Raw genomic sequence first — 23,243 nt, forward strand, 5'->3', positions numbered from 1 at the left:
CCGCCCCCGCCCCTGGGCCGAGGCCGCCGAGCCTGGGTGCGCGGGCAGCGCCCCGCCCTGCCCCGCGAAGCCACCGTGGGGTCCCCGCGCAGACCCAGCGACCGAGGGGCCGGGCTGAGCCTCGGGCCAGGCTGGTCCCCCTGCAGCCCAGGGCCTGGGGGAGACGCCAGGCGGCGAGGTAGCCTTGAGTGAGTACTGGGCTCCTTCAGCCATCGGGAAGCGCGAAATAGTCGTTCGACACCCCTAGCCTCCCACCCCACCCTGCCGCGGTGCTCTGCTGGGCCCGGGAGCTTCCCAGCCTGTCCCTCCGGGAGCTCAAGATCGGTGCGGACATTGGCGATCAACCGAGCCACGTACCAGCGCGGTGGGGCGGACTGTTAGACAGCCCCCGGCCCTCGCCCGCCAGCCTGCGAACTCTACCGAGGGTCACTGGCACCCAGCCGAGGGTCGCTGGCACCCAGACTCAGACAACCCCTCCACGACGAGCCTGCAGACAGGGATTCTCAGGCTACTCTGTTCCTTTCTAATTCTCAACCTTCGCACCTGCCTTCCCCAGGTCCCCTCCCTGATCACCTTCCGGGTCTCTCAGGGTCAGCTCCTTGGTCGCATGTCCCACCCCTTCACTCACCGCTATCTTGACTACACCCGTCTGCCGTTCTGAACGCTTTTCGGTTCCACACGTGGGCCTCCTCGCTGGCCTCAACCTTCACACAACCTGTTCCCTCTTCAGGAACATTCTTCGTCTGGGAACACCTGCTCGTCTTCAAATGTTGCCTCAGCATCACCTCCTTTGGAAAGCTTACCTTGACTTCCCTTGCTAGGTCGGGTTCCCAGCCTCTGAGACTCGTCCTCGCTGGTTTTCACTTAGGATTTTAATGTCTGATTCCCACTGGAATCAGCTTACTCAGGGACCACTCCTGTCTTTTTGTCTTCTATTTTCTATAGTAATTTTTAATTAAAATATTTTTAAACGAAGGAAATTTACGTCAGTTGATTAAATTTTAGGTAGAAACTAAAATACATAAGTTCTAAAAAACACTATTTGCACTTTAAAGTTTAGAGCCTGTATTTTTTAACAAATACAGCCATATTAGTTAGTTGATGAATCAGAACTTTGACCTTCCCCTCCCCTCTCCGTCTCTGCAGGAATACCGAGGTTGGTCTTTACCCCTGATCTGTAATCATGACTCTTCATGTGTTGTCTGTTTTTCTTCTCTCCTGCATCTCTCTCCCTCTCCCCCACTCTTGCATAGCCCTAATATAAAAGGGAATATAATTATATGTATTTTATTATTTGTATCTGCTGAATCTTTCACTATTTTATATTTTTAAAATTTAAAGTGTGGAAGCAGAAAATGAGGATAGAGAGATTGTTTTTTATTTCTTTCTTTAAATGTGAAACTGCTATTTACTTGAAAATGGTTGCCCCCAAAATACGAACCTTTTTCATTGGAGGTCAGTTGTGCTTAATAGAAAGTATTCTATGTTGGACTAGAAAATATATCTGGAGCAATAGTCAAGAGGAGGCTTCTTTTATTGTTAGATGCACCACACACAGCTTAAGGGAGCGTGAGACTAGGATTCTGCACTCTGCCTCCCCACGATCCCGTGTCCTCAGGTGAGGCCTCCCCCCTTAGGGTCTCTGATCTTTGTCAAGAACCATTCGGGGGCTGTGTGTAGAAGAAGGGGCACTGCCCTTGAGCTTGCATCCAACTCTGCTGCATTCAAGCTCAGCGACCTTAGGCAGGTCCTGTGACTCTCCTTCCCTGTGGTACAAGGGAGGTGATGTTATCGAGATCGCAACATTGCGTGGTGCTCCAAGGATAGGGGCTATGCAGGGGCTCCACTCGGCTTGGCTCCTGCCTTCCCCAGACCAGGGGAACCTGAACCGAGAACCACTCTGGGCCATAGACATGGCATAAGGAGGCAGGGGTGAGGACAGAGAGCACCACTCAGGCTCTTCCAAAATCGAAGGGTCCCCTTGCTTCTGGATGCTGTCTTATGGTGAAGTACAAGCAGAGGGGAAGTGAGACTACGCTGGTGACCCCCATGGGATCCCTCCCGGCTCCCCGCAGTGGGGCCGGGGTACACGGGGAACGAGGAGACTCGGCCTCCACAGCCCCAGGAGCCTCAGCAGAGACGTGTATCCAGGCCTCTTATTCCCAGTGGTGAGACGGCCCCTGCCCCGACTTCCCCTGGCCGGGGCATCAGACTGAGGGTGTGGTGAGAGGCCTGATTCCTGTAGAAGCCACCACGCGTGTGCATCTGTGTATGGGGATGGGGCAGCCACATCACCAAAGGGAACCGAAAGAAGCTCAGGGTGACTGGTGGGAAGAGAAGGTGGAGATCCAGCAGGCAGCTGGACAAGACCCCCTCCCAACTCTGGACCTGCCCCCCTCAACATAGGCCTGGGCAGATGACAGCTGGCTTTGCCCCCGGTACCTCCCATCCAGGAGACCCATCCCCTCAGTCTGGGCTGTCGGGCTTCCCCAGGCTGGCCTGGTCCTCAGATGTCCTTCTGTTTCTAGGAACTTGCTGGCGAGACACTGGGCTCTGGACTCCAACAGGGCTGAGTCACACCCTGGCTCTACCACTCGGGAATTGTGTGACTTTGAGCAAACCTCGGACTCTCTTGGAAGCCCCATTTTCTGCCTGTAAGGTGAGAATGATAACATCACGGTCACAGTTGGACTGTGAGGCCTAAATTTAACAAATGCTCAGTGAGCACCTCCTACGTACCAGGAGAAAGCGGCAAACCAAAGTCTACTTTGTCTAAACACTCTGCCTTCCTGGAGCTCCCATTCTATGGAGTGAGCTAGACAATAAATGCTTCAGTAACAAAACTGGGGGGGGCGGGCCGCTTCGTGGGTTGTTGCACAGTCAGAGCAGAGGCGCCACACGATCTGACTTCGGGTTTTACACGGCCACTCCGGCTCCTGCCTGTAAAGCACATGATGTGACACGCGAAAGTGGCAGCTTCACTGCTGCCGATGCCCAGGACGCCACAGCTGGGGCTTCCTTCCCCTTTCTTACCAAATGCTGCCTCCTCAGAGCATTCTGAGGTGTGAGCTGGAAGTCCCCCGCTTGGCCAGCACTGTCACGCAGACGCCTCTAGACCTCATATCCCACCCCACCCCCTTCCAAATCTGCACTCTCTCTCTTCAAATGGCCTGTGTCCCAGGAAGCTACACAGCCACCCTTGTCCATCCCAGGTGCTGGCTCTGTGCTCCCTTAACCCTGTTGAGAACAAATGCTACTTCCCCTTTCCTTCATGGTCAGCCCCTCTCCTCTCCCTAATCCTCTGCAATCTGGTTCCCACCCCCTTTCCCACGGATTCTGCTCTGGACCTTGGACCCAGAGCTCCAGCCGTCCCTGAGACCCTCAGGTACGCCTCAGAAACTCTGGTCTCTGCATGTCTTCTTTACTTAAACTCTCAGATCCTGCGGTTTCACTGTTGCCTGGGTTTCTCACCATCCACTGTAAATAAATGCCCTGGGATTTCGCTCCTAGCTCATGCCTTAGCATCCTCCTGCACCCCGCGCTGCCTCGCCCCTGCCCTGCCTCTCAGTGCAGCCGTCATTGGTCCTTCTGCTGATTCTTCCCCCACTTGTATCTTCCACCACGACACCAGGAGGCCTCTTGCCCAGATCGTCATCTCCCCACTCTGCCCCCGCAACTACCCTTGGTCTGATTCAGACACTCCTAAAATCTACTTAGCTCAGTGTTTTGCTCAAACCACTTCCCTCCCCAGTACTGGGCTTTATCAAGGAAGGGGCTGGGGCCAGAGCCTCCATCCTTCCTGCCTGTCTGGAGGACTCACTTGAGAGCATGCAGCACTTGGACAAGGAGGAAAAGGAAGAGGAGGAAGTCCAACCTGGAAACCACAGTCTTCCAGGGCTCCTGCAATGGGAATGACTGAGCCCCTGCTTTGTGGGGACAGAGGCCACCCCAGTCCTGCAAAAACCAGCTGTGGACTTCAGTGTCCTCTCTTGTCCCAAACAGACTTGGTTGAAGCCCAGAGTCCATAGGTGCCCCCACCGGGGAGAGGATCCCATCCAGATGCACGAGGACCACCCGTCACTGATGTGGGGTGCAGGGGGTCCCGTGGCTTATCCGCCCAATTCATCTCAAGCCCCTGCAACTTAGAACCAGGGCTCGGGATCCCCCCTGGGGCAGGACTGTTGTGCCTCTAAGGTGGGAAAGGAGGAGAGACTCAGTTGTGTCCAGGATGGCAGGGTCAGCCCAATGGCATGGGGGGGGGGCTCTTCTCAGCTCACATCTGGACCTCAGGATGGTGGAAAGATGACAGAACCACCCTGGATGGGAGGGGACTCTGGGGATGGCTCTGGGAGTCCAGAGGAGGCACTCTCTGGCCTGGAGTGAGGTGTGAGGTTATGGGAGGGGGCAGGGGGCATGATATTCGTCCCACATGGCCTCTCAACACTTCACCATGGGAGGGGGATGTCCCAGCTGCCCCTCTCTGGCCTCCTAAGGGGTGGGCTGGCTGGGGGTTGTGGCCTGAGGACGTCATGTATGTGGTAGAGGTAGGAGAAGGAGCTCTTGGGGGCCAGGAGCCAACAGAGCTGTGGGAACAGGTGTTTGGTTCTTGCCAGCCAGGTACCCCTGGGCCAGGGCTACCACCCTGTAAGAGTCAGACCTGGGGGCCAGAGATGGGGCTCCCCCAGGCTACTCTGCTGCTTCTGTGGCCTCTGATGCTGGGGGCAGAAAGTCAAGAAAGCAGAGAGCCCTGAGGGCTGAAGGACCCCGGGGGGCTCCTAGTATAGGACCACTCTGCTCTCTTGGGTCCTCCTAGAGAAGGAGGGTGTCAGGACTTGCTAGAGGGGAGTCTAGTGGGAGCTCTGACCAGGCCAGTGTCCTGGAATCTCTGTGTTTCACAGTTTTTCAAGTCAGGAGCCAGCTGGAGCTCTGATGCCCACCCAGGCCCCCTGTGCCAGGCCGACTGGGGCCATAAGGGTGCTGGTGGGCATGCAGGACCCAAGAGTCCCCACCGATCTGTGCCAGTCTGAGGACCAATCTCCCCGATTTCTTTCAGACTATTCTCCTCCCTTTCTCCTGGAGCAGCACTTCCAAAGCTGCAGGGAGGCTGACGTGACCTGACAGCTTGTCCAGGGGCCATCACCGGTGGTGGAGGTTGGGGTGAGATGGGAAGAAGAAAGGGACACCTGCTCAGGTAGGAAAGAACTTATGGGGGCTTCCTCGTCACCCCCCGACTCACTTCAAAAGCTGTGCTTTGCAGTAGCAGGTCACGGGAGTGCCTGAGAGGACTGGGCAAGAGGGTGGTGAGCCCAGGGATCCTGGGTCCACCTGGAACTCGGCCGTCTAGAGAGCAAGTGTGCTCAATCCTGCGTCCTCCTGCAGTTCAGGGACCATGGGGGTCAGGAAAGAGAGTAGGCCATGGGCCTCTTGCAGAGGGACAGCCCATCCCAAGCTATGGAGAAGAGCCAGGAGAAGCACCGCCAGGCTGGTGAAGGCCCTGTTGGAACGGGGCGTGGTGTTCTGGAGAGGGCAGGCCACAGGCTGGGCTGGCTGGAGGCGCAAATACAACCAGGTGATATTGATGAGCCCCTAAGACATGCAGGATCCCGCTGAGCACTTTTCATACATTATTGCATTTAACTGTCGCAACCAGCCACCGTGACGTGGGCATCATTCGTACATACCCCGTTTACAAAGAAGCGAGCTGAGTTACTTCCTAACCTTGCAAACTTGAGTGAGTTATCATCTTACTTCTTTGTATTCTTAGCATTATCTCTGGTGCTCCTTGGCTTGAAGAAGCATCACCCTGATCTCTGTCTTCATCTTCACACGTTGCTCTCCTCGTGTGCACGTCACTGTGTCCAAATTCCCTTTTTTCATAAGGACATCAGTCATACTGGATTAGGCCCCACCTAATGACCTCATCTTAACTAATTACATCTGCAAAGACCCTATTTCTAAATAAGGTCACATTCAGAGGTACTGGGGTTAGTACTTTAACACATGAATCTGGGGGAGGGGGGGACACAATTCAACCCATGACAGAATTTATCATGTAACCTACTCTCCACCAAACACCAGAGTCACATTTGATTCTCCCATCAACTGTACAAGGTAGGGATATGTGTTATCTTCATTTTATAGATGAAAACACTGAAGTTCAGAAAGGTTGGGCAATTTACCCAAAGGCACACAGCAATTAGTAAAATAAGGCACTGGGATTTGAACCTGACCATGAGTGATATTTGATCACTTTAGAGTCAGACAGACCTGGGTTCAGGTCCCAGCTGTGTGACCTTGTGTAAGGCATTCGGCCTCTCTGAGTCTCAGTATCCTTGTTTACACAAGGGGTTAACACTGTACTGTCAGCAGTGAAGAACTGCTGCTCAGCAGTGGCGGGGGTGGGGTGAGGTCTAGCCCAGTGCCTGGCACACAGTAGAAAAAGTGATTTTAATTTAAACATAGCAGTAGCCCCCACCACCACCAGAGCACATCCTGGGTGGCAGCCTCACTATGGCCAGCTGTCCTCACTGAGTCCCTGGGGCAGGTAGAGCCAGGGAAGCATGCAGATCCCACACTCTCCAGCCCAGAGCTCCCTGGGGCTATCCCCCCACCTCCAGCTTCCCACCTGACATGCTCTCCACTGGGAGAGGAGAGGGAGCTGGCTGCTAGGGGCCTTATTCCTCATGCTTAGGCCCCGGGATGTTGTCTGTATAGAAAATGTGGCCCGTGTACGAGTCAGGGAATGATCGTGGCCCCTGAGAGAGGCTGCCCACTCCCCAGCTGTCTCCCCCTCAGGAACAGGCCCAGGAGAAAGCATAGGGTCAGAGAACAGAGCTGGGTGGGTGGATGTGGGACTGCGGGGAGGGGCTGACCACAAAGCGGCAGCATGAAGTGATGGCAAGTGTTCTGCATCTTGATTTGATTGTGGTGATAGTCACACAACTCTCTGCATTTGCCAAAATTCACAGCTGTACACTAAAAAGTGAATTTCATTGTATGTGAATTAAAAATAAATAAAAATTTTAAACAATAAATGCTGGAGAGGGTGTGGAGAAAAGGGAATCCTCTTGCACTGTTGGTGGGAATGTAAATTTATACAGCCACTATGGAGAACAGTATGGAGGTTCCTTAAAAAACTAAAAATAGAACTACCATACAGCCCAGCAATGCCACTCCTGGGCATATACCCTGAGAAAACCATAATTCAAAAAGAGTCATGTACCACAATGTTCATTACAGCACTATTTACAATAGCCAGGACACGGAAGCAACCTCAGTGTCTGTCGACAGATGAATGGATAAAGAAGATGTGGCACATATATACAATGGAATATTACTCAGCCATAAAAAGAAACGAAATTGAGTTATTTGTAGTGAGGTGGATGGACCTAGAGTAGAGACTGTCATACAAAGTGAAGTAAGTCAGAAAGAGAAAAACAAATACCGTATGCTAACACATATGTATGGAATCTAAAAAAAAAAGTTCTGAAGAACCTAGGGTAAGGACAGGAATAAAGACGCAGATGTAGAGAATGGACTTGAGGACATGGGGAGGGGGAAGGGTAAACTGGGACAAAGTGAGATAGTCACGTGGACATGTATACATTACCAAATGTAAAATAGCTAGTGGGAAGCAGCCGCATAGCAAAGGGAGATCAGCTCCTGCTTTGTGACCACCTAGAGGGGTGGGACAGGGAGTGTGGGAGGGAGATGCAAGAGGGAGGAGATATGGGGATATATGTATATGTATAGCTGATTCACTCTGTTATAAAGCAGAAACTAACACACCATTGTAAGCAATTATACTCCAATAAAGATGTTTAAAAAAAATAAATTAAATAAATAAATTAATAAAAATTTAAAAAGCCATTCAGAAGATCCAAATTCTAAATGTCAAGACATTTTAGGAATGACTTAACAAATTTATTTAGCTTGTAGTTTCCTTTTAATGCAAGCAAAAGACCGATATAATATAAATATGCCTTAAAGATCTCTAAGTAAGTTTTAAATAAAAATTCTAAATAATTTAAAAAAGAAAAGCAAAAGAGCGGGTTCATCACAGAGAGACAGGGGTGGCACCTGGCCCCTACCCTCTCCGTTTCTCCCTCCCTCCAGCCTGGATCTTCTGGGCTCTTCCCCTGGTCGTCCTGCTATACCTCTGCTGACCTCCTCCCACTCGCAGGAGGCTGAGTATTGTCTCTGGGGTTTGATGACTTCTATCAGGCTCCCTGACTGCCCCAGGGACACAGAAAAAGGAGCTACCCTCAGTGTGGGTGGCTCTAGGTAAGAGGCGTGTGAGGCAAGGTTGTGGCAGGACACAGGTGGAGCTAAACGGAGGCAAGTTTAGAACATTTGCAGAGATGTGAACAGGATTACGAAAGCCACTGTGAAACTTCCAGGCACCCAAGGCCTAGCATCAGCAGGGAACTGTCACCACCCACAGAGTGGCTGTCCTCCAGGACCTGCGGCTGTGCAAGATTGGGGGCTCTATGGCTTCCACTCTCCCACCCTCCTATTTCTTGCCAGTACCTCCCCTTAGCCAAATCCACCCAGAATCCAGAGATCAAGGGAGCCTGTGTCATGCAGGTCCAGTTCAGCCGCTTTGAGGCATGAAGTAGGGCAGAAAAAAAGCAGAGGGTGGTGGGGACAGGGGGCAAGAGGAGAGAAAGCAGAGCCACTGGGAAGGGAGGACTCTCATGGGGAAATTAGGAGCATACCCTGGGCCCATGGTTACCTCAGGCTTCTACCCAGGGACAGCCAGGCGTCCCAGCTATTCCAGGTGGGAGTTCCTAGATGAATGAATGAATGAATGATAAATTTGAAAATGGATGAGTGACAGAAGGAATGGGAATGGGCCTGTTCCTACTGGCACTAAGAAGGAGGTCGATCCTTTTTCCCAGGATCCCCACCCTTGCAGGCCTTTAAGGACTATTTCCAGAATACCCACTTTAGGGCCCTCACAGGACCCTGAGCAAGAGAAGCAGAGGCCATGGGCTGGGCAGGACAGGGCAAGGTGGGCCATCAGGTACTGGGGAGCCTGCAGGTCCTGTAGGATGAAAGGCTTTGCTCCTCCTCCCTCACACTGGAAACCTACTCCCGGGCTGCCTCCCGTCCTGCCCCACCCCGCTCCCCAGGCCCCGCCTTCTCCAGCTGGGCCACTCAGGGACATAGACTGGGTTCACAGAGCTCAGTCAGGCGTTGGTGCTGCAGGGGAGGGGAGGCACAGCAGGGTGGAAACCAAGGGACGTGTCACCCTGATTCGTACAGTGTGCGCGTCTGCAGAGCAGCAGCCAGGATCCCCAGAGCGGGCCTCCTGGTGGGAGGAGCAGAGCCTGGCCTCAGACCCGTGCGTGCTCTCAGAGTACCCTGGGAGGTAAGGCAGGTGGTAGCTGATGGGGAAAAGGAGGGTAGCCACCATTCCCACTGAGACCTGCCCCGACAACTTGTTGGTCCCTGGGGGCTGAGGGGAATTGTGGACCAGCTCCGGGGTCTACACCGAGAGGTATTCCAGGTGCAGGATGAAGCAGCAGGGGCAATTACCAGGGGAGCCTGACCACAGGACCACCAATAAGCCACGCCCAGACCTTAGAACACGCGTTTTCCTGGATCTGGACATCTGTCCTAACTCATAAAATCTGAGGTGACCCTGAGGACTGTGCAGCCCCACAAAGCTCCGTCAAAGCTGCAGCCTCGGGGCCTCCCTGGTGGCGCAGTGGTTGGGAGTCCGCCTGCCGATGCAGGGGACACGGGTTCGTGCCCCGGTCTGGGAAGATCCCACATGCCGCGGAGCGGCTGGGCCCGTGAGCCATGGCCGCTGAGCCTGCGCGTCTGGAGCCTGTGCTCCGCAACGGGAGGGGCCACAACAGTGAGAGGCCCATGTACCGCAAAAAAAAAAAAAAAAAAAAAAAAGCTGCAGCCTCTCTATCACTGGGGCTGCCACCCTGTGGCCATCTCAGTGCCTCAGGCCTCCCTCCTGTGCCCCATCGTCCAAGGCCATCCTTCTTCAGGCAACTTTCCTGGCCACACGCTCTGCCCAGGACCTTTCCTGGGGACAACTTACCCGGATGGGACAGGAAGACAGTATAGTAAACTGTCCAGAGGTAAGCCCTAGAGTAGCGACTAAGAAAATAGAAAAAAAAAATACAGTTAAAAAAAAACTCATTAAAGGAATAATAAAAATGTTATACTAGAAAATATTCACTTAATGCAAAATAAAGCAGTCTAGGCAAAATAGAGGAACAAAAAGGAAATGATATATTTAGAAAGCAAGTAAAATGGCAAATGCAAATACAACTATATTAGTAACGTGAATGGATTAAAACAAGATCCAACAAGATACTGTCTATAAGAGACATACTTTAGATTTTTTTAAAAAATATTTATTTATGTATTTTTATTCGGTGGCTGCATCACGTCTTAGTTGCGGTGCGTGGGCTTCTCTCTAGTTTTGCAGCGCGGGCTTAGTTGCCCCACGGCATGTGGGATCTCAGTTCCCTGACCAGGGATCAAACTGGCATCCCCTGCATTGCAAGACGAATGCTTAACCACTGGACCACCAGGGAAGTCCCACAGACGTACTTTAGATTTACAGATACAAAAAGATTTAAACTAAAAGAATAGAAAAAAGTTTTATCATGCAAACAGTAACCATAAGAAAACTGGAGGGCTATACTGTCATCAGACAAAATAGGTTTTAAAACAAAAAAAGTAACTCAAGATAAAGAGGGACATTTTATAATGATAAAAGTGCAATGCATCAGAAAGGTGACAATTGTAAACATAAGTCCACCTAACAACAGATCCATACCTCATTCCGTATACAAAAGGAACTCAAAATGGGTCAAAGATCTTATATGTAAGAGCTAACACTGTAAAACTCTTATAAGAAAACACAGGGTTAAATTTTTCTAAACATAGACTAGGCAATGATTCCTTAAATATGTTGCCGAAAGTACAAGCAACAACAACGACGAAAAAAACAGACTGGACTTTATCAAAACTAAAAACTTTTGTGCTGCAAAAAAAAAAAAAACCATAAAAATTAAAATAACCCACAGTATGGGAAAAAATATTGACTAGTCATATACCTGATAAGTGACTTGAATCTAGAATATATAAAGAACACTTACAACAAAATAATAAAAAGACAAATAACTCAATTTTTTAAATGGGCAAAGGACTTGAATAGACGTTTCTCCAGAGAAGACACATAAATGACTAATAAGCTTGTGTAAAGATTTTCAACATCATGAGTCATTAGGGAAATGCAAATCAAACCACAATGAAATACCACTAGGATGGCTGTAATCAAAAAAATCAGATAATAATAAGTGTTATCAAGGAAGCAGAGAAATTGGAACCCTCATATGTTGCTGGTGGGAATGTGAAGTGGTACAGCCACTTTGGAAAACAATTTGACAGTTCTTCAAAAGGTTAAAGGTAGAACTACCCTATGATGCAGCAAGTCCACTTCCAGGAATATACCCGAGAGAAATTACAGCGTATGTCCTCACAAACACTTGCCCATGAATCTTCACAGCAGCATTATTCATAATAGCCAAAAAGTGGAAACAACCCAAATTCTATCAGCTGATGAATGGATAAAGTATGGTACATACTTCGGTACATACACATTACTTGGCAACAAGGAATGAAGCATGGATACATGGTAAAACATGGATAAACCTTGAAAACATTATGCCAAGTGAAAAGCCAGACACAAAGGCTTACTTATATGAAATGTGGATGGGTGGTCGCCTAGGGCTGGGGTACGGATGGTGGTGGGAAAGAGGGGGTGAAGGCTGCAGGGTATGGGGTTTATTTTGGGATGATAAAATGTTTTAAAATTGATTGCAGTGATGATTGCACAACTCTATGAATATACTAAACTATTAAGTTATACTCTTTAAACAGGTGAATTTATGGTATGTGAATTATATCTCAATAAAGCTGTTACCAAAAATAAAAAGCCAAACATATAGGAATTTGAGGTCACTACTCTGTGCCAGGACATCTGGTGCCTCATTATGGCCCCAGCTGTGGTTTTGACCCACTGGCCTCTACTCCCTTGCCATCTGACCCCCTCTCTTCATACTACCTGGAAGGAACAGCTGCCACTTCCCCTCCCTCAGCCCCTGTCTAAGATCTTGCTTGTCTCACAACTGTGGAGTGGGGCTATGGTGCTGAGTGAGATCAGGTCCTTGACCAGAGGCCCCATGGCAAGTCTTGGCCCAAACTCCTGCAAGACTGTCTCTTCTGTCTCTAGGGGGCCTCATTCACATCATAGCCAATTGGCTCTATTACGAAACTTTCCCAGCCAATGGAAGGGAGTATTCTGTCTTGAGAAGCTGCACTTTTCACTAATTTGCACAAAGTTGCCTTACAGTCTGAATATGCGCTGTTCTATACAGTAGCTACTAGCTACATAGGGCTATTTCTATTAAAGTGAATTAGAATTAAATAAAAAGTAAAAATTCAGGGGAGTTCCCTGGCAGTCCAGTGGTTAGGACTCCACGCTTTCACTGCTGAGGGTGCGGGTTCAATCCCTGGTCGGGGAACTAAGATCCTGCAAGCCACGTGGCACGGCCAAAAAATAAAAAAAAATAAAAATTCAGATCCTCAAGTGCACTAGCCATATTACAGGGGCTCAGTAGCCTCATGGGGCCATCGTATTGGACAGTGCAGATATAGACATTTCCATCATCGCAGACAGTTCTGTTGGACTGTGCTGCTCAGAACCACTGGAAGAGGCTTTGTGGGATCTTGAGAGCAGGACCGTGAGGGATGGGAAGAAGCGAAATGGGTGGGAAGAAGAGGAAATTGCAGGCAGGAAGCCACACATATCTCCTCCCCTCTTTGCCCCACCCTCTTAGCTTCTCCAAGCCCTAATGGGATCCCCAGGGAGCGGTCTTTGAGAAAAAAGATAGTCAGAAAAGAGACTGGGGAAACCCCAGGTTCTCCAGTGGGCCCAAGGTTGATTGGCAAGCTTCCCTCCAGGCTGGAGAGCCTCGTGGCTTGGAGGTCCCTGTGTGGCGCCTGGAAACGTTCTGCCAATACCCCCCTCCAGGTCCTGGCTCTGCTGCGAGGTTCAGATATGCACTCTGATTGCCCTGGTCTTTCTTTGCCAAAAACGAAAACAGAAAAATGCACAAACCCTCCTAAGATCCCAGCAGGTTCCATCTGACAAGGAAGTACTGCGTTCCGACTGTGATATTAACCTGTGAGTGGTGTTGGTCTAGTGTGTGAGCTGACACTGGTACTTGAGTAGGCATGCTGCAGCTTGGCACAGTCCCTGGAACACAGTGAGGTGGACCCCTGAAGGCCTTTTAAGGGGCAAAGGAAGTCCTTCCTGGAAGGGGGCTGGCGGCCTAGTTATTCTGAATTGTGGGGAGAGGTGGCCAGCTGTGGGGTACAGCTGTGGAATTAGAATCTCAGATCGGGGCTTCCCTGGTGGCACAGTGGTTGAGAGTCCGCCTGCCAATGCAGGGGACGCAGGTTCATGCCCCGGTCCAGGCGGATCCCACATGCTGCGGAGCAGCTGGGCCCGTGAGCCATGGCCGCTGAGCCTGCGCGTCCGGAGCCTGTTGCTCCACAACGGGAGGGGACACAACAGTGAGAGGCCCGCGTACCACAAAAAAAAAAAAGAATATCTGATCTGTGATAAACAGCACATCCCCGCCCCCTGTCCCCCTGCTGCAGTTGCTCAGCTGGTCAGGTCAGCCGGGGTAACCTTCTCCTGGGGTGGACATGATGTTGTGAGCAGGGAGAGAGGGTCCTAGGGGAGTAGGGAGCTGGAGACAGGAGCCACTGAGGGAGGTGACTTGGGGGCAAGTTGGTGACTTGCAGGGGCAGATGGGGATGGGGGTTGGGATGCTGCACAGCCTGTTCCCAAATACCACGTCCAAACGACATCACGTGGTGCACACACGCTTGCACGCGGTTGTGTGGGCCACGTGAAGGGTGTGGAAGGACAGACCTTGTTACCATTGGTTACACCGGATGCGAGTGATGGGCAAGGAAGGGCTGGAGCAGGTGTAATGATGGGCTTTGCCTTTATTCCTTTGTGGTAGCTTATTTCATTTGTTACAACTGGTGTGACTTGAAAGGTCAAAATTTAAGTACAAAATTTAATCATTTACTAACCCCTTCTCTCCCTCCCTCTTTACAGCAAACTTTTGCTTCCAGCCACCAAAGGCAGAGGGAAAACCAAGCTGCTGCTATTGACAGTACAACCTGAAGGAGGTAAGGAACAGAAAGTAACTATGTTGGGATCATCTGTGTACCAGGTGCTGCACATGCGTCAAGCACACATCACATGCTTGTTGCCTTAATAGACTCTCCCAGCCTACCGTAGCGGTTATTACTTCCTTTTCCAGATGAAAGATTTTGGCTTAGGGAGGTAGAGTAACTTAGTAGAATATGTGGTAAGGTTAGCATATCAGCTAAGGGCCCAGGAGAAAAGAGAATTCCCCTCAAAAGGGTTTAGCTAAAGAGAACTTAAAGGAGGGACCATTTACCGATTTGTAGACACGGTATTAGAGAATCACCAGGGAGCTTCCCTGGTGGTGGTCCCCCAGTGCAGGGGACACGGGTTCGAGCCCTGGTCCGGGAAGATCCCACATGCCGCGGAGCAACTAAGCCCATGTGCCACAACTACTGAGCCTGTGCTCTAGAGCCCGCGAGCCACACCTACTGAGCCCGCGTACCACAACTACTGAAGCCCGCGTGCCACAACTACTGAAGCCCGCGTGCCACAACTACTGAAGGCCACGCGCCTAGAGCCCATGCTCCACAAGAGAAGCCACCACAATGAGAAGCCCGCACACTGCAACGAAGAGTAGCCCCCGCTCACCGCAGCTAGAGAAAAGCCTGTGCGCAGCAACAAAGACCCAACGCAGCCAAAAAAAAACCCAAAGAGCAGCAGCCAACCCACAGCTGCAGCCAGTTTAAAAAAAAAAGAGAGAATCACCAGGGAACTAACAATAGTAGGGAGCCATTGCCACTCCCTGGGCTGAGCGGATAAGGGGAAGGACTAGTGGTACCATGGGAGCTGTGCTGAGCAGAAGGAGGCCAAGAAGAAATACCCCAACCGCTCTCCTCCCCTGCCCTTCAGGCCCCGCCTGCACCTCTCATTGGCTGACCCAACAGGAAGCCAGAGGGCACGAAAGCCAGAGCGATGCCGTCTGTAGGGGGTGGAGAGGGAGAATGAATGGAAGAGGTAGAAAGGGAGATCAACCAGCACAGACAGTCAGTGGTGGAGCAGGATTTGAACTCAGGACTCACTGACTCTAAACCCTGGAGCCCTTGTGCTGCCCTACGGAGCCACGCACGCTACTGTGCCCACACACCCGGCTGGGTCCCAAACATCACTCCATTCATGGGGACATCCTGTCAAATAAGGACTCAAGCCTGGGCCTGAGATATTCCTTCTTTCTCTAGCCAGAATGTTCCTGTTCTAAAGAAAGTACTGGATTTTGGTGAGGATGGTGGCATCTGGTTCCACTAGCCCAGCAGAGAAAAGTGAGCCCTTTATTCCAAGCCTGACGTTTGAGTGCACCTGCGGTCGTGTGCTCATGCCCCTCCCTCTGCCAGGATCCCCATTCCCCTTCCCTTGGTCTGGCCCGGGCATTCTGGCCGTTGCTATTCCTGATTCATTCATCCCTATATTCCTGTATCTGGCTCAATACCTGGCAGCAAAGAGGCTCACACGGATCAGTCACGGTGGAAACTCAGCTGCTCTCCAAATAACACCCTTTCCTCTGGGCTCTGGGATTTTATTTCACAGAGCGAGTTTTCCAGACGCTTCTGTACCTTCTGTTGCAGATAAAGAATGTTAGTATTGCCTTTTCAGGTTGGGCCTCAGCAGGAGATGATGATGATGTCAATAAAAATAATAATATATTTTGGGTGTTTAAAAGGTGCCAGGCACTGTAAAAAGATTTTTATACTCATTGTCTCATTCGTCAGACACCACTTATGCAAATTCTCTCAGCTGCACCTTATTCCAGTTCTCCACAGTCTGCAAGCAGCTCTGCACAGGTGCATCCCAGTGGCGTCTTGCCTCAGGCCCTGGCTATAAATCTCTCCTGTTTGGCTTTGGAATTTCCCTGTTGCACCCTCGGTAGCCCACTTGAGCACTCATTAACACCTAACTGGGAGCAGCTAATGCCCTCCGGTGCTACCCTAGACCAGCGGGGCACTGATGTCAATGGATAAGTGCGTCCACGTTCTAGCTGAGCTGCTTTCGTACAGATGGTCCTGTGGCATTGGACACACACATGCCCACAGCCGTGACCAGCTACTCCATAAGGCAGTCTTGTATTGGCTTTTCATCCTTCCCTGTTTTGCTCTCCCGCCCCTCATTTCTGCTCCCTGGGATCATATTCCAAAACTTGCATGTAAGCCTTTGTCTCGACAATCCTCATAACAATCAGGACGGAGGTACTATTATTATCCCCACTTCACAGGGGAGGAACCTGAGGCTTAGCAAAGTTTAGTAACCTGCCAAAATCATACAGGGGGTAAGGGCAGGGCCACTGAAACGTTTAGGAAGGAAGGAGAGGGTGTGAAATGCTCCTCTCAGGAGAGGGAGATTGGATTTACCAGGGAATTGTAATAGAATTTCTGGCAGTCTTGTGTGTGTGTTGAGGCTTGTGGCCATGAATTTGAAGCAAATCCAGTCACCCAAGGGCTGGGATGTTCTCCAGCGATACTCAGGTGCTCCGACAGAGGCACTGTGGGAGGGCAAGGGTGAGGGGTTGGGCAGAGCAGTAAGCAGCTGGGAGCCAGGGTGACCAGGGGTGTCAGGGGGCTTGGGCTCCTGATGATGATAAAGCGTGTGGGCCCTGGGACCCCAAGGACCTGGCATTGAATCCAGGCTCTGTGGTTTACTCCGAGCATGACTCTGAACAGCTCACCTGACTCCTCAGATTCCTCATCTGTAAAATGGGAATAAAGGCACCCTCGCCCGCATGGCTGGGGGGACAGTTAGAGATCCCGTAAGAGAAGTAATAAGAGCTAACGCCTACGTGCCCAGCCCCGTGCTGAGTGCACTTTCCAGCGTTAAAGCGGGTGCTGTTAGAGCCACAGGTCACAGAGAAGAGAAATTAGCCACTGTAAGTTGAATGACTTGCCTGAGGCCACAGAGCAGAAAGCAGGAGACTCAGGATTTGACCTGGTAGCCCTCACCAGAGTCTGCTCTCAGCCTCTCCTCCACCCAGCCTCCCAGGAGACCTGCCTTCTAACAGGCACCATCTTCCTTAACCCTGGTGGGAACAGAGCTGCCACTTCCTAGCTCCTTTTCCAGCAGCCGGCTGGCCCTGGCTTTCCTCTGCTCCTGTGAGCCTAGCTCCAGGCCAACTGAGGCCAGGTCTCAGCACTGGCTCACATTCTCCCCGTCCCCTGCCGCCAACTGCTCAGGGCCTATTAGGGGCCCACACTTCTGAGGAGAGACACTGCTTTCCCTTAAGGTGCTTGGAGAGTGGGCTCCAGGGGCCTTTAGCCCTGACGTGGGCTGGGGGGGTGGGAGCAGGGAGCAGGGTGGCTCTGATTTGCTGGCCTTTGTGGGGAGGGAGACTGCTCCGGCGGGCTTCACGGCTCCACCCTCCATGTCCCTTTGCCTGTGAGCTTGGGGCCCATCCCCACCTCCCCTGCTTCCAGCTGCACTGAGGAGTTTCCCAGCCTGGTGGCCCACGTGACCAGCTTCTCTCACTTCCTCCCTTTGGCCCCCTCCGCCTGCTGAGCCCAAGGCCCAGCCCTGCCCCCGGCCCGGACTCACCCCCCTACACACACACACAGGCCAAGCCTGAGCCCAAGAGCTGGAAAATGGGCTGGAGAAGAAAGGCCTTGGCATTTGGGGCCAAGCCTGGGGCTGCCGGGGTAGATAGGGATGGTGAGTAGAGTCCAGGAAAGAAATGTAGAGGTGGAGAGAGGAGACCGGGAGCGCCCTTGACTTCGGAGACCTGGAGCAGCACCTCTTTTTGTTTGTTTGTTTTATTTTGTGTGTGTTTTTCTTTTAAACCCATTTATTTATTTATTTTTTGCGGTACGCGGACCTCTCACTGTTGTGGCCCCTCCCGTTGCGGAGCACAGGCTCCGGACGCGCAGGCTCAGCGGCCATGGCTCACGGGCCCAGCCACTCCGCGGCATGTGGGATCTTCCCAGACCGGGGCACGAACCCGCGTCCCCTGCGTCGGCAGGCGGACTCTCAACCACTGCGCCACCAGGGAAGCCCCGCACCTCTTGTTTTTATTTATTTACTGAGCACTTAGTCTGTGCCGACCACTACCCTACCCTAAATTCTTTATCTATCTAGTCTCTCTTTTTTTTTTTTTTTTTTCTGGCTGTGTTGGGTCTTCGTTTCTGTGCGAGGGCTGTCTCTAGTTGTGGCAAGCGGGGGCCACTCTTCATCGCGGTGCGCGGGCCTCTAACTATCGCGGCCTCTCTTGTTGCGGAGCGCAGGCTCAGTAGTTGTGGCTCACGGGCACAGTTGCTCCGCGGCATGTGGGATCTTCCCAGACCAGGGCTTGAACCCGTGTCCCCTGCATCAGCAGGCAGACTCTCAACCACTGCGCCACCAGGGAAGCCCTATCTAGTCTCTCTTAATCCTCACTGTAAGTTTATAAAGTAGCTGTTATGATCCCCAGTTTACAAACAGGGAAACTGAGGCAACTAGAAGTTAGAGGCCTAGTGGAATTGGCCGAGCAGGGATTTGAACCCAGCTCAGTTTGCTTCTCCTGTAAACAGGTGAGGAAGGGAACCCCAGGGTGGTGAAGTAACCCGAGGGGCTAGGAGACCAGCTGTCCCAGAGCCCAAGGGTGATGAGTTTGTGGGCTTTTTAGAGCCTGCTCTAAAAAGGAGGAGAAGTCGCCCCCAACCCCTCCCCGCTTCCTGCTCTCCGGGGGGCTCCCCTGCACCTCTGAGCCAGGTCTGGGGTCAGGATGGGGCTGGGCCCCGGGGTCGGGTCGAGGTGCCCATCAGGAAGGCAGGCGCCATGGGGCGGGGTGACAGGCACCAGAAGCCCTCCCTGAACAAAGGCTGGGTGGGAGGCGGCCTTGTGTTTCCACACCCCGCCTCTCCCAGCGCCTGCTGAGCCACGACCCGTAGTCAGCAAGGCGGGGCAAGCATGGCCAGGGCCGAGGCCGCTCTGCTGCCCCTCGTCCTGCAGCTCACGGGCCTGGCACTGGCCCCGGGGACCGGCAGAGGTAGGTCGGGGCGCCGAGGGCTTGGGGGCAGCCAGACAGGACCTCACCTCTTGCTCAGCCCAGTCTGAGGGAACGGCTGGGGCCGGGGGCCGCCTCCCTGGGCCCTGCCTCGGGGTGCGTGCGCCTCCCAGGCCAGCCTGAGTCCTCCCCGTCGGTGGAGGAGCCAGCATGGTCGGGGCAGCACGGAGACTGTGGCATGGGGTCCCGGAGCAGGACGGGGCTTCCTGCTCTGGCCTCGGGAGGAATTCCTGCAGGCAGCGGTGGGGGAGAGTCCGCCCTGGAATCTGGGAGTCTGAAGTTAATTATTTGTCTTGAGAAAGGGGAAAAGAAAGAAGGCCCGCCATGGGAGCTGACTTTGAGTCTCTGTGTCTGGCTTTCATCCAGAAGGACAGGCAGGAGCAGAAAGGTCAGGGCTGGGACTGTGCAGGGGGGAAGGGAGGGGAGCAGGTCCACGGGGAGCAATCAGGCTTTGTGCAACAGGAGCTCTTTCTGCAGGTCTCTCCAGGCAAAGGACCGGCCCGATCTTCCCTGAGGGTCCCAGAGGACCCTCAGCTTCTCCCCGACCCCTTTCTTGTGCCTGCTTAAGCAGGCCTGGAGGGAGTGGCCTGAAAGGAGGAATCATGGTGGGGGGGGGTGTCGTGCTGGGGTGGAGGGTTTAAGATACTGGGACCCCATCCTTGGCCGCCCTTCATGGGGCTGGGAAGGAAGCGAGGTACAGAGGCCGTACCAAAACAGAGAGCCATTCCAAGTGACGACACCCTGCCCAAGGTAGGGGTGTGGGCGGGGGGCGGGGGGGGGGGCGTTGCAGGGTGGGCTGAAAAGATGAATGGCACTTGGGAAAGCTCACATTTGGACTTGCTGCTGGGAACCTGCAGATGTGTGATTTAGAAAGGCTGTGAAAGGAAAAGAGGAGCACGTGGAGGCAGGGAGCTTTCAGCCTCCTGAGTGGCCACAGAGGGGAGAGGAGAGGAGCTGCGGGGGTGTTGGGGGATGACCGGCTGAGACCAGAGACTGATGGACTTTGGGAGGGGTACAAAAGAGAGAAGCTGAGCTCCAGATTTCTGGGTAGGTGGGGATGGCATTAACCAAGCCGAGGAACTCAGGACAAAGCAGGTTTGGACAAAAGAAGACAATTTAGGTCTTGGACGAGAATCTTCAACCCCCTTTGGGCGGGGGAGTGAGCAGTATTGTTCCCCTGCTTCACGGGGCTAGTGTGCACGAGAAGCCCTTTTAGCCACCCCCAGGCCCAGCCTGACTAATGAGCTGCCTCGGTGGAAAGACCCTTCCCTCTCCCTCCACCTCTTCCTCGTGCTCACTCACTTCCTGCTCCAGACCCTCTGCTGCCCCGCCCACCTCTGCTGGGAGGAGGGATGATGTTTGTGGGAAGGACCCCTGGAGTCAGACAATGACCCCACCGCCTTTGTTTTCCCCACGGCAGGAGGGGGATCAGAGTCAGGTGAAAGTGGCCGTCCCCAACCCCAGGCCTGAACTCAGAGGTGCCCCCTCCTAGGACCCAGTGTCCTCTAGAACCTGGACAACCTGTCTTCATTCTCATGGTGCCTTGAAATCTAGTTGGGGGCCCTACCAGCACCCTCCCCGAACCCTTCAAGAAATGCAGCCAAGGGCTTCCCTGGTGGCACAGTGGTTGAAAGTCCGCCTGCCGATGCAGGGGACACGGGTTCCTGCCCTGGTCTGGGAGGATCCCACGTTCCGCGGAGCGGCTGGGCCCGTGAGCCATGGCCGCTGAGCCTGCGCGTCCGGAGCCTGTGCTCCGCAACGGGAGAGGCCGCAGCGGTGAGAGGCCCGCGTAACGCATAAGAAAAAGGGAAAAAAAAAAAAAAAAAAAGAAATGCAGCCAAGTCCCGCTTTCTGGAGCCCACTCTGCCCTGGGTGGAGTTCCCAGGCCCCTCTGCCACAGGCCCGGAAAACAGTGGCAAGGCTTGGGAGTAGCAGCAGAGGGAAGAGTTGCCCCTCCCTGTGCACGGAAGTGCTGCCCTTTCTGAAGGTGAAGACAAGCAGTGGGGTTTGCCCACAGACCCTGGGTACCTGAAAGCAGCCCCACCTTTCACTCCTCTGTTTCCCTCTCCTGCACTTCAGCCTGTGCTGGCTTGTGGGCCCTCCCAGCATGACACATCAGCTCCCCAGGCTGCCCCTGGCCAAGTCTGTGGCCCAAGTGAGGCTGGATGACCCTGGCACAGCCCCCGTGGCTGGGAACCCCTGCAGAGTCAGGGCAGCCTACAGAGAGGCCCTGATCTCGATCCTCCCCCCAGGCTCCCAGTGAGGCGGGGTCCCTGGGGCTTATACCTGCCTGAGGCTCTTACTACTTGGGAAAGCTGGTCTAGGTCACTTCCGTGCACCCAGGGCTCTCTCCTCCTCCTCCCATGCTTTCACTTCAGCCCCTCACAGACCACCTCTCCTTCCCTGGATGGTGGGTGACAGGTGGACAAGGGTGGGCACAGGATAGACATCATTGGGAAGACAAACCCAGGAAGCCTTGCTAGCCCCTCACCGATAGGCCCTCCCTGGATCCTTGTGCTTTCAGGTGGAGCCGTCCCCAGGGAGCCTCTGGGGCTTGCTGACATCCACGACTACCAGCTGCAGGCGCCGGCCCACTCCTCAGCCCCTGCTGGGGCCCCCCAGGAGCGGTGGCGCCCCCTGGAGGAGCGACTGGGAAGGCTGGAGGCTGAGGTCACAGAGCTCAGAGAACAGGTACCACTGGAGGCAGTGGGTGTGCGTGGGGTAGGGCAGGCCTCATGTAGTGGGAGGGAAGGAGAGAAGGGGGGCCCATGGGACCCTGAAATAGAGTTTTGTTTTAAATGCACATAGAAAGATTCTTATCTGAACAGTTCTTTTTTTAATAAATTTTATTTATTTATTTTTGGTTGCGTTGGGTCTTCGTTGCTGCGGGCGGGCTTTCTCTAGTTGCAGCGAGTGGGAGTTACTCTTGTTGCGGTGCGAGGGCTTCTCATTGCGGTGGCTTCTCTTGTTGCGAAGCACAGGCTCTAGGCACAGGGGCTTCAGTAGTTGTGGCGCATGGGCTCAGTAGTTGTGGCTCACGGGCTGTAGAGCGCAGGCTCAGTAGTTGTGGCGCACAGGCTTAGTTGCTCTGCGGCATGTGGGATCTTCCCGGGCCAGGGCTCGGACCCGTGTCCCCTGCATTGGCAGGCGGATTCTTAACCACTGTGCCACCAGGGAAGCCCTGAGCAGTTCTTAACATCGGTTCTTTCATACCAGGGAAGAACCTCCGGGGATTTGTTTTGCCAGATTTTCATATTCTTTCATGTATTTGGCAAACATTATGGAGATCATCAGGAAAGATTTTGGATAGATAAAGGTCTTTAACTGTTGGGTCACAGGGACTGAGTCCCCTTTTGTCTAAAGGAGAGGACTGGGGGCCCGTGTTCCCCTGGGAGCCTATCCAGACCCCAGGCTATGAGAACTGGGACTGTTTGAGCTGGATGCTGCCTGGAGGGGGACCCACCTTGCTCTGGAACTGTCACGTTTCCTTCTCATCCTGCCTTGGCTTTCACACCCCACAAATCTGTGGGAGTTGGTGGGGGAAGCTGAGCCAGTGCCTCTTACCCCCAACTCTCTCCCCAGAACAAAGACCTGCAGGGGAGGGTGAGGCAGCTGGAGTCCTGTGAATGCCACGCGGCTTCGCCCCAGTGCTGGGGGCTGGGTCGGGCCTGGCCCGAGGGGGCTCGCTGGGAGCCTGATGCCTGCACAGCCTGTGTCTGCCAGGACGGGGCTACACACTGTGTCCCCCAGCCTGGGCTGCCCCATTGCCATGGTGAGTGCCATCCGCCTGCCCACTGGCACCGCCTCAGGGCCCGGAAATGGCCCTGAGTGCCTGAGCGACAGCACCATCTCCTCCTCAGGCTGTAGCCACAATGGTCAGGCCTATGGCAATGGGGAGACCTTCGCCACAGATGCCTGTACCACCTGCCGCTGCCTGGTGAGCTCCTGTGACCCACCCTGGATATCCCATACCTGTTCCCCTCACCTGTCTGCCTCACCTCAGCTACCTGTCGCTGCAGCCTC

General features: G+C 53.3%; 1 protein-coding gene across 3 annotated transcripts in view; it reads left to right on the forward strand.

Moving 5' to 3' along the window:
- The first annotated feature begins 32 nt into the window (after positions 1 to 32).
- Positions 33 to 23,243, forward strand: part of KCP (kielin cysteine rich BMP regulator) — a 46,096-nt gene continuing 22,885 nt past the window's right edge. For 2 of the 3 annotated variants that reach the window (XM_070046312.1, XM_060305349.2), the window contains exons 1-7: positions 33 to 188; positions 2,529 to 2,659; positions 5,054 to 5,191; positions 14,168 to 14,241; positions 21,745 to 21,911; positions 22,803 to 22,992; positions 23,081 to 23,157. In XM_070046312.1, the coding sequence (XP_069902413.1) occupies positions 5,163 to 5,191; positions 14,168 to 14,241; positions 21,745 to 21,911; positions 22,803 to 22,992; positions 23,081 to 23,157 (537 nt within the window). In that variant the 5' untranslated portion in view covers positions 33 to 188; positions 2,529 to 2,659; positions 5,054 to 5,162. Of the gene's footprint in view, positions 189 to 2,528; positions 2,660 to 5,053; positions 5,192 to 14,167; positions 14,242 to 19,123; positions 19,203 to 21,744; positions 21,912 to 22,802; positions 22,993 to 23,080; positions 23,158 to 23,243 lie in introns of those variants that run through there. The other variant, XM_070046313.1, reaches the window with a different exon arrangement.

Source organism: Globicephala melas, chromosome 9, assembly GCF_963455315.2.
Source record: "Globicephala melas chromosome 9, mGloMel1.2, whole genome shotgun sequence".
NCBI lineage: Eukaryota > Metazoa > Chordata > Mammalia > Artiodactyla > Delphinidae > Globicephala > Globicephala melas.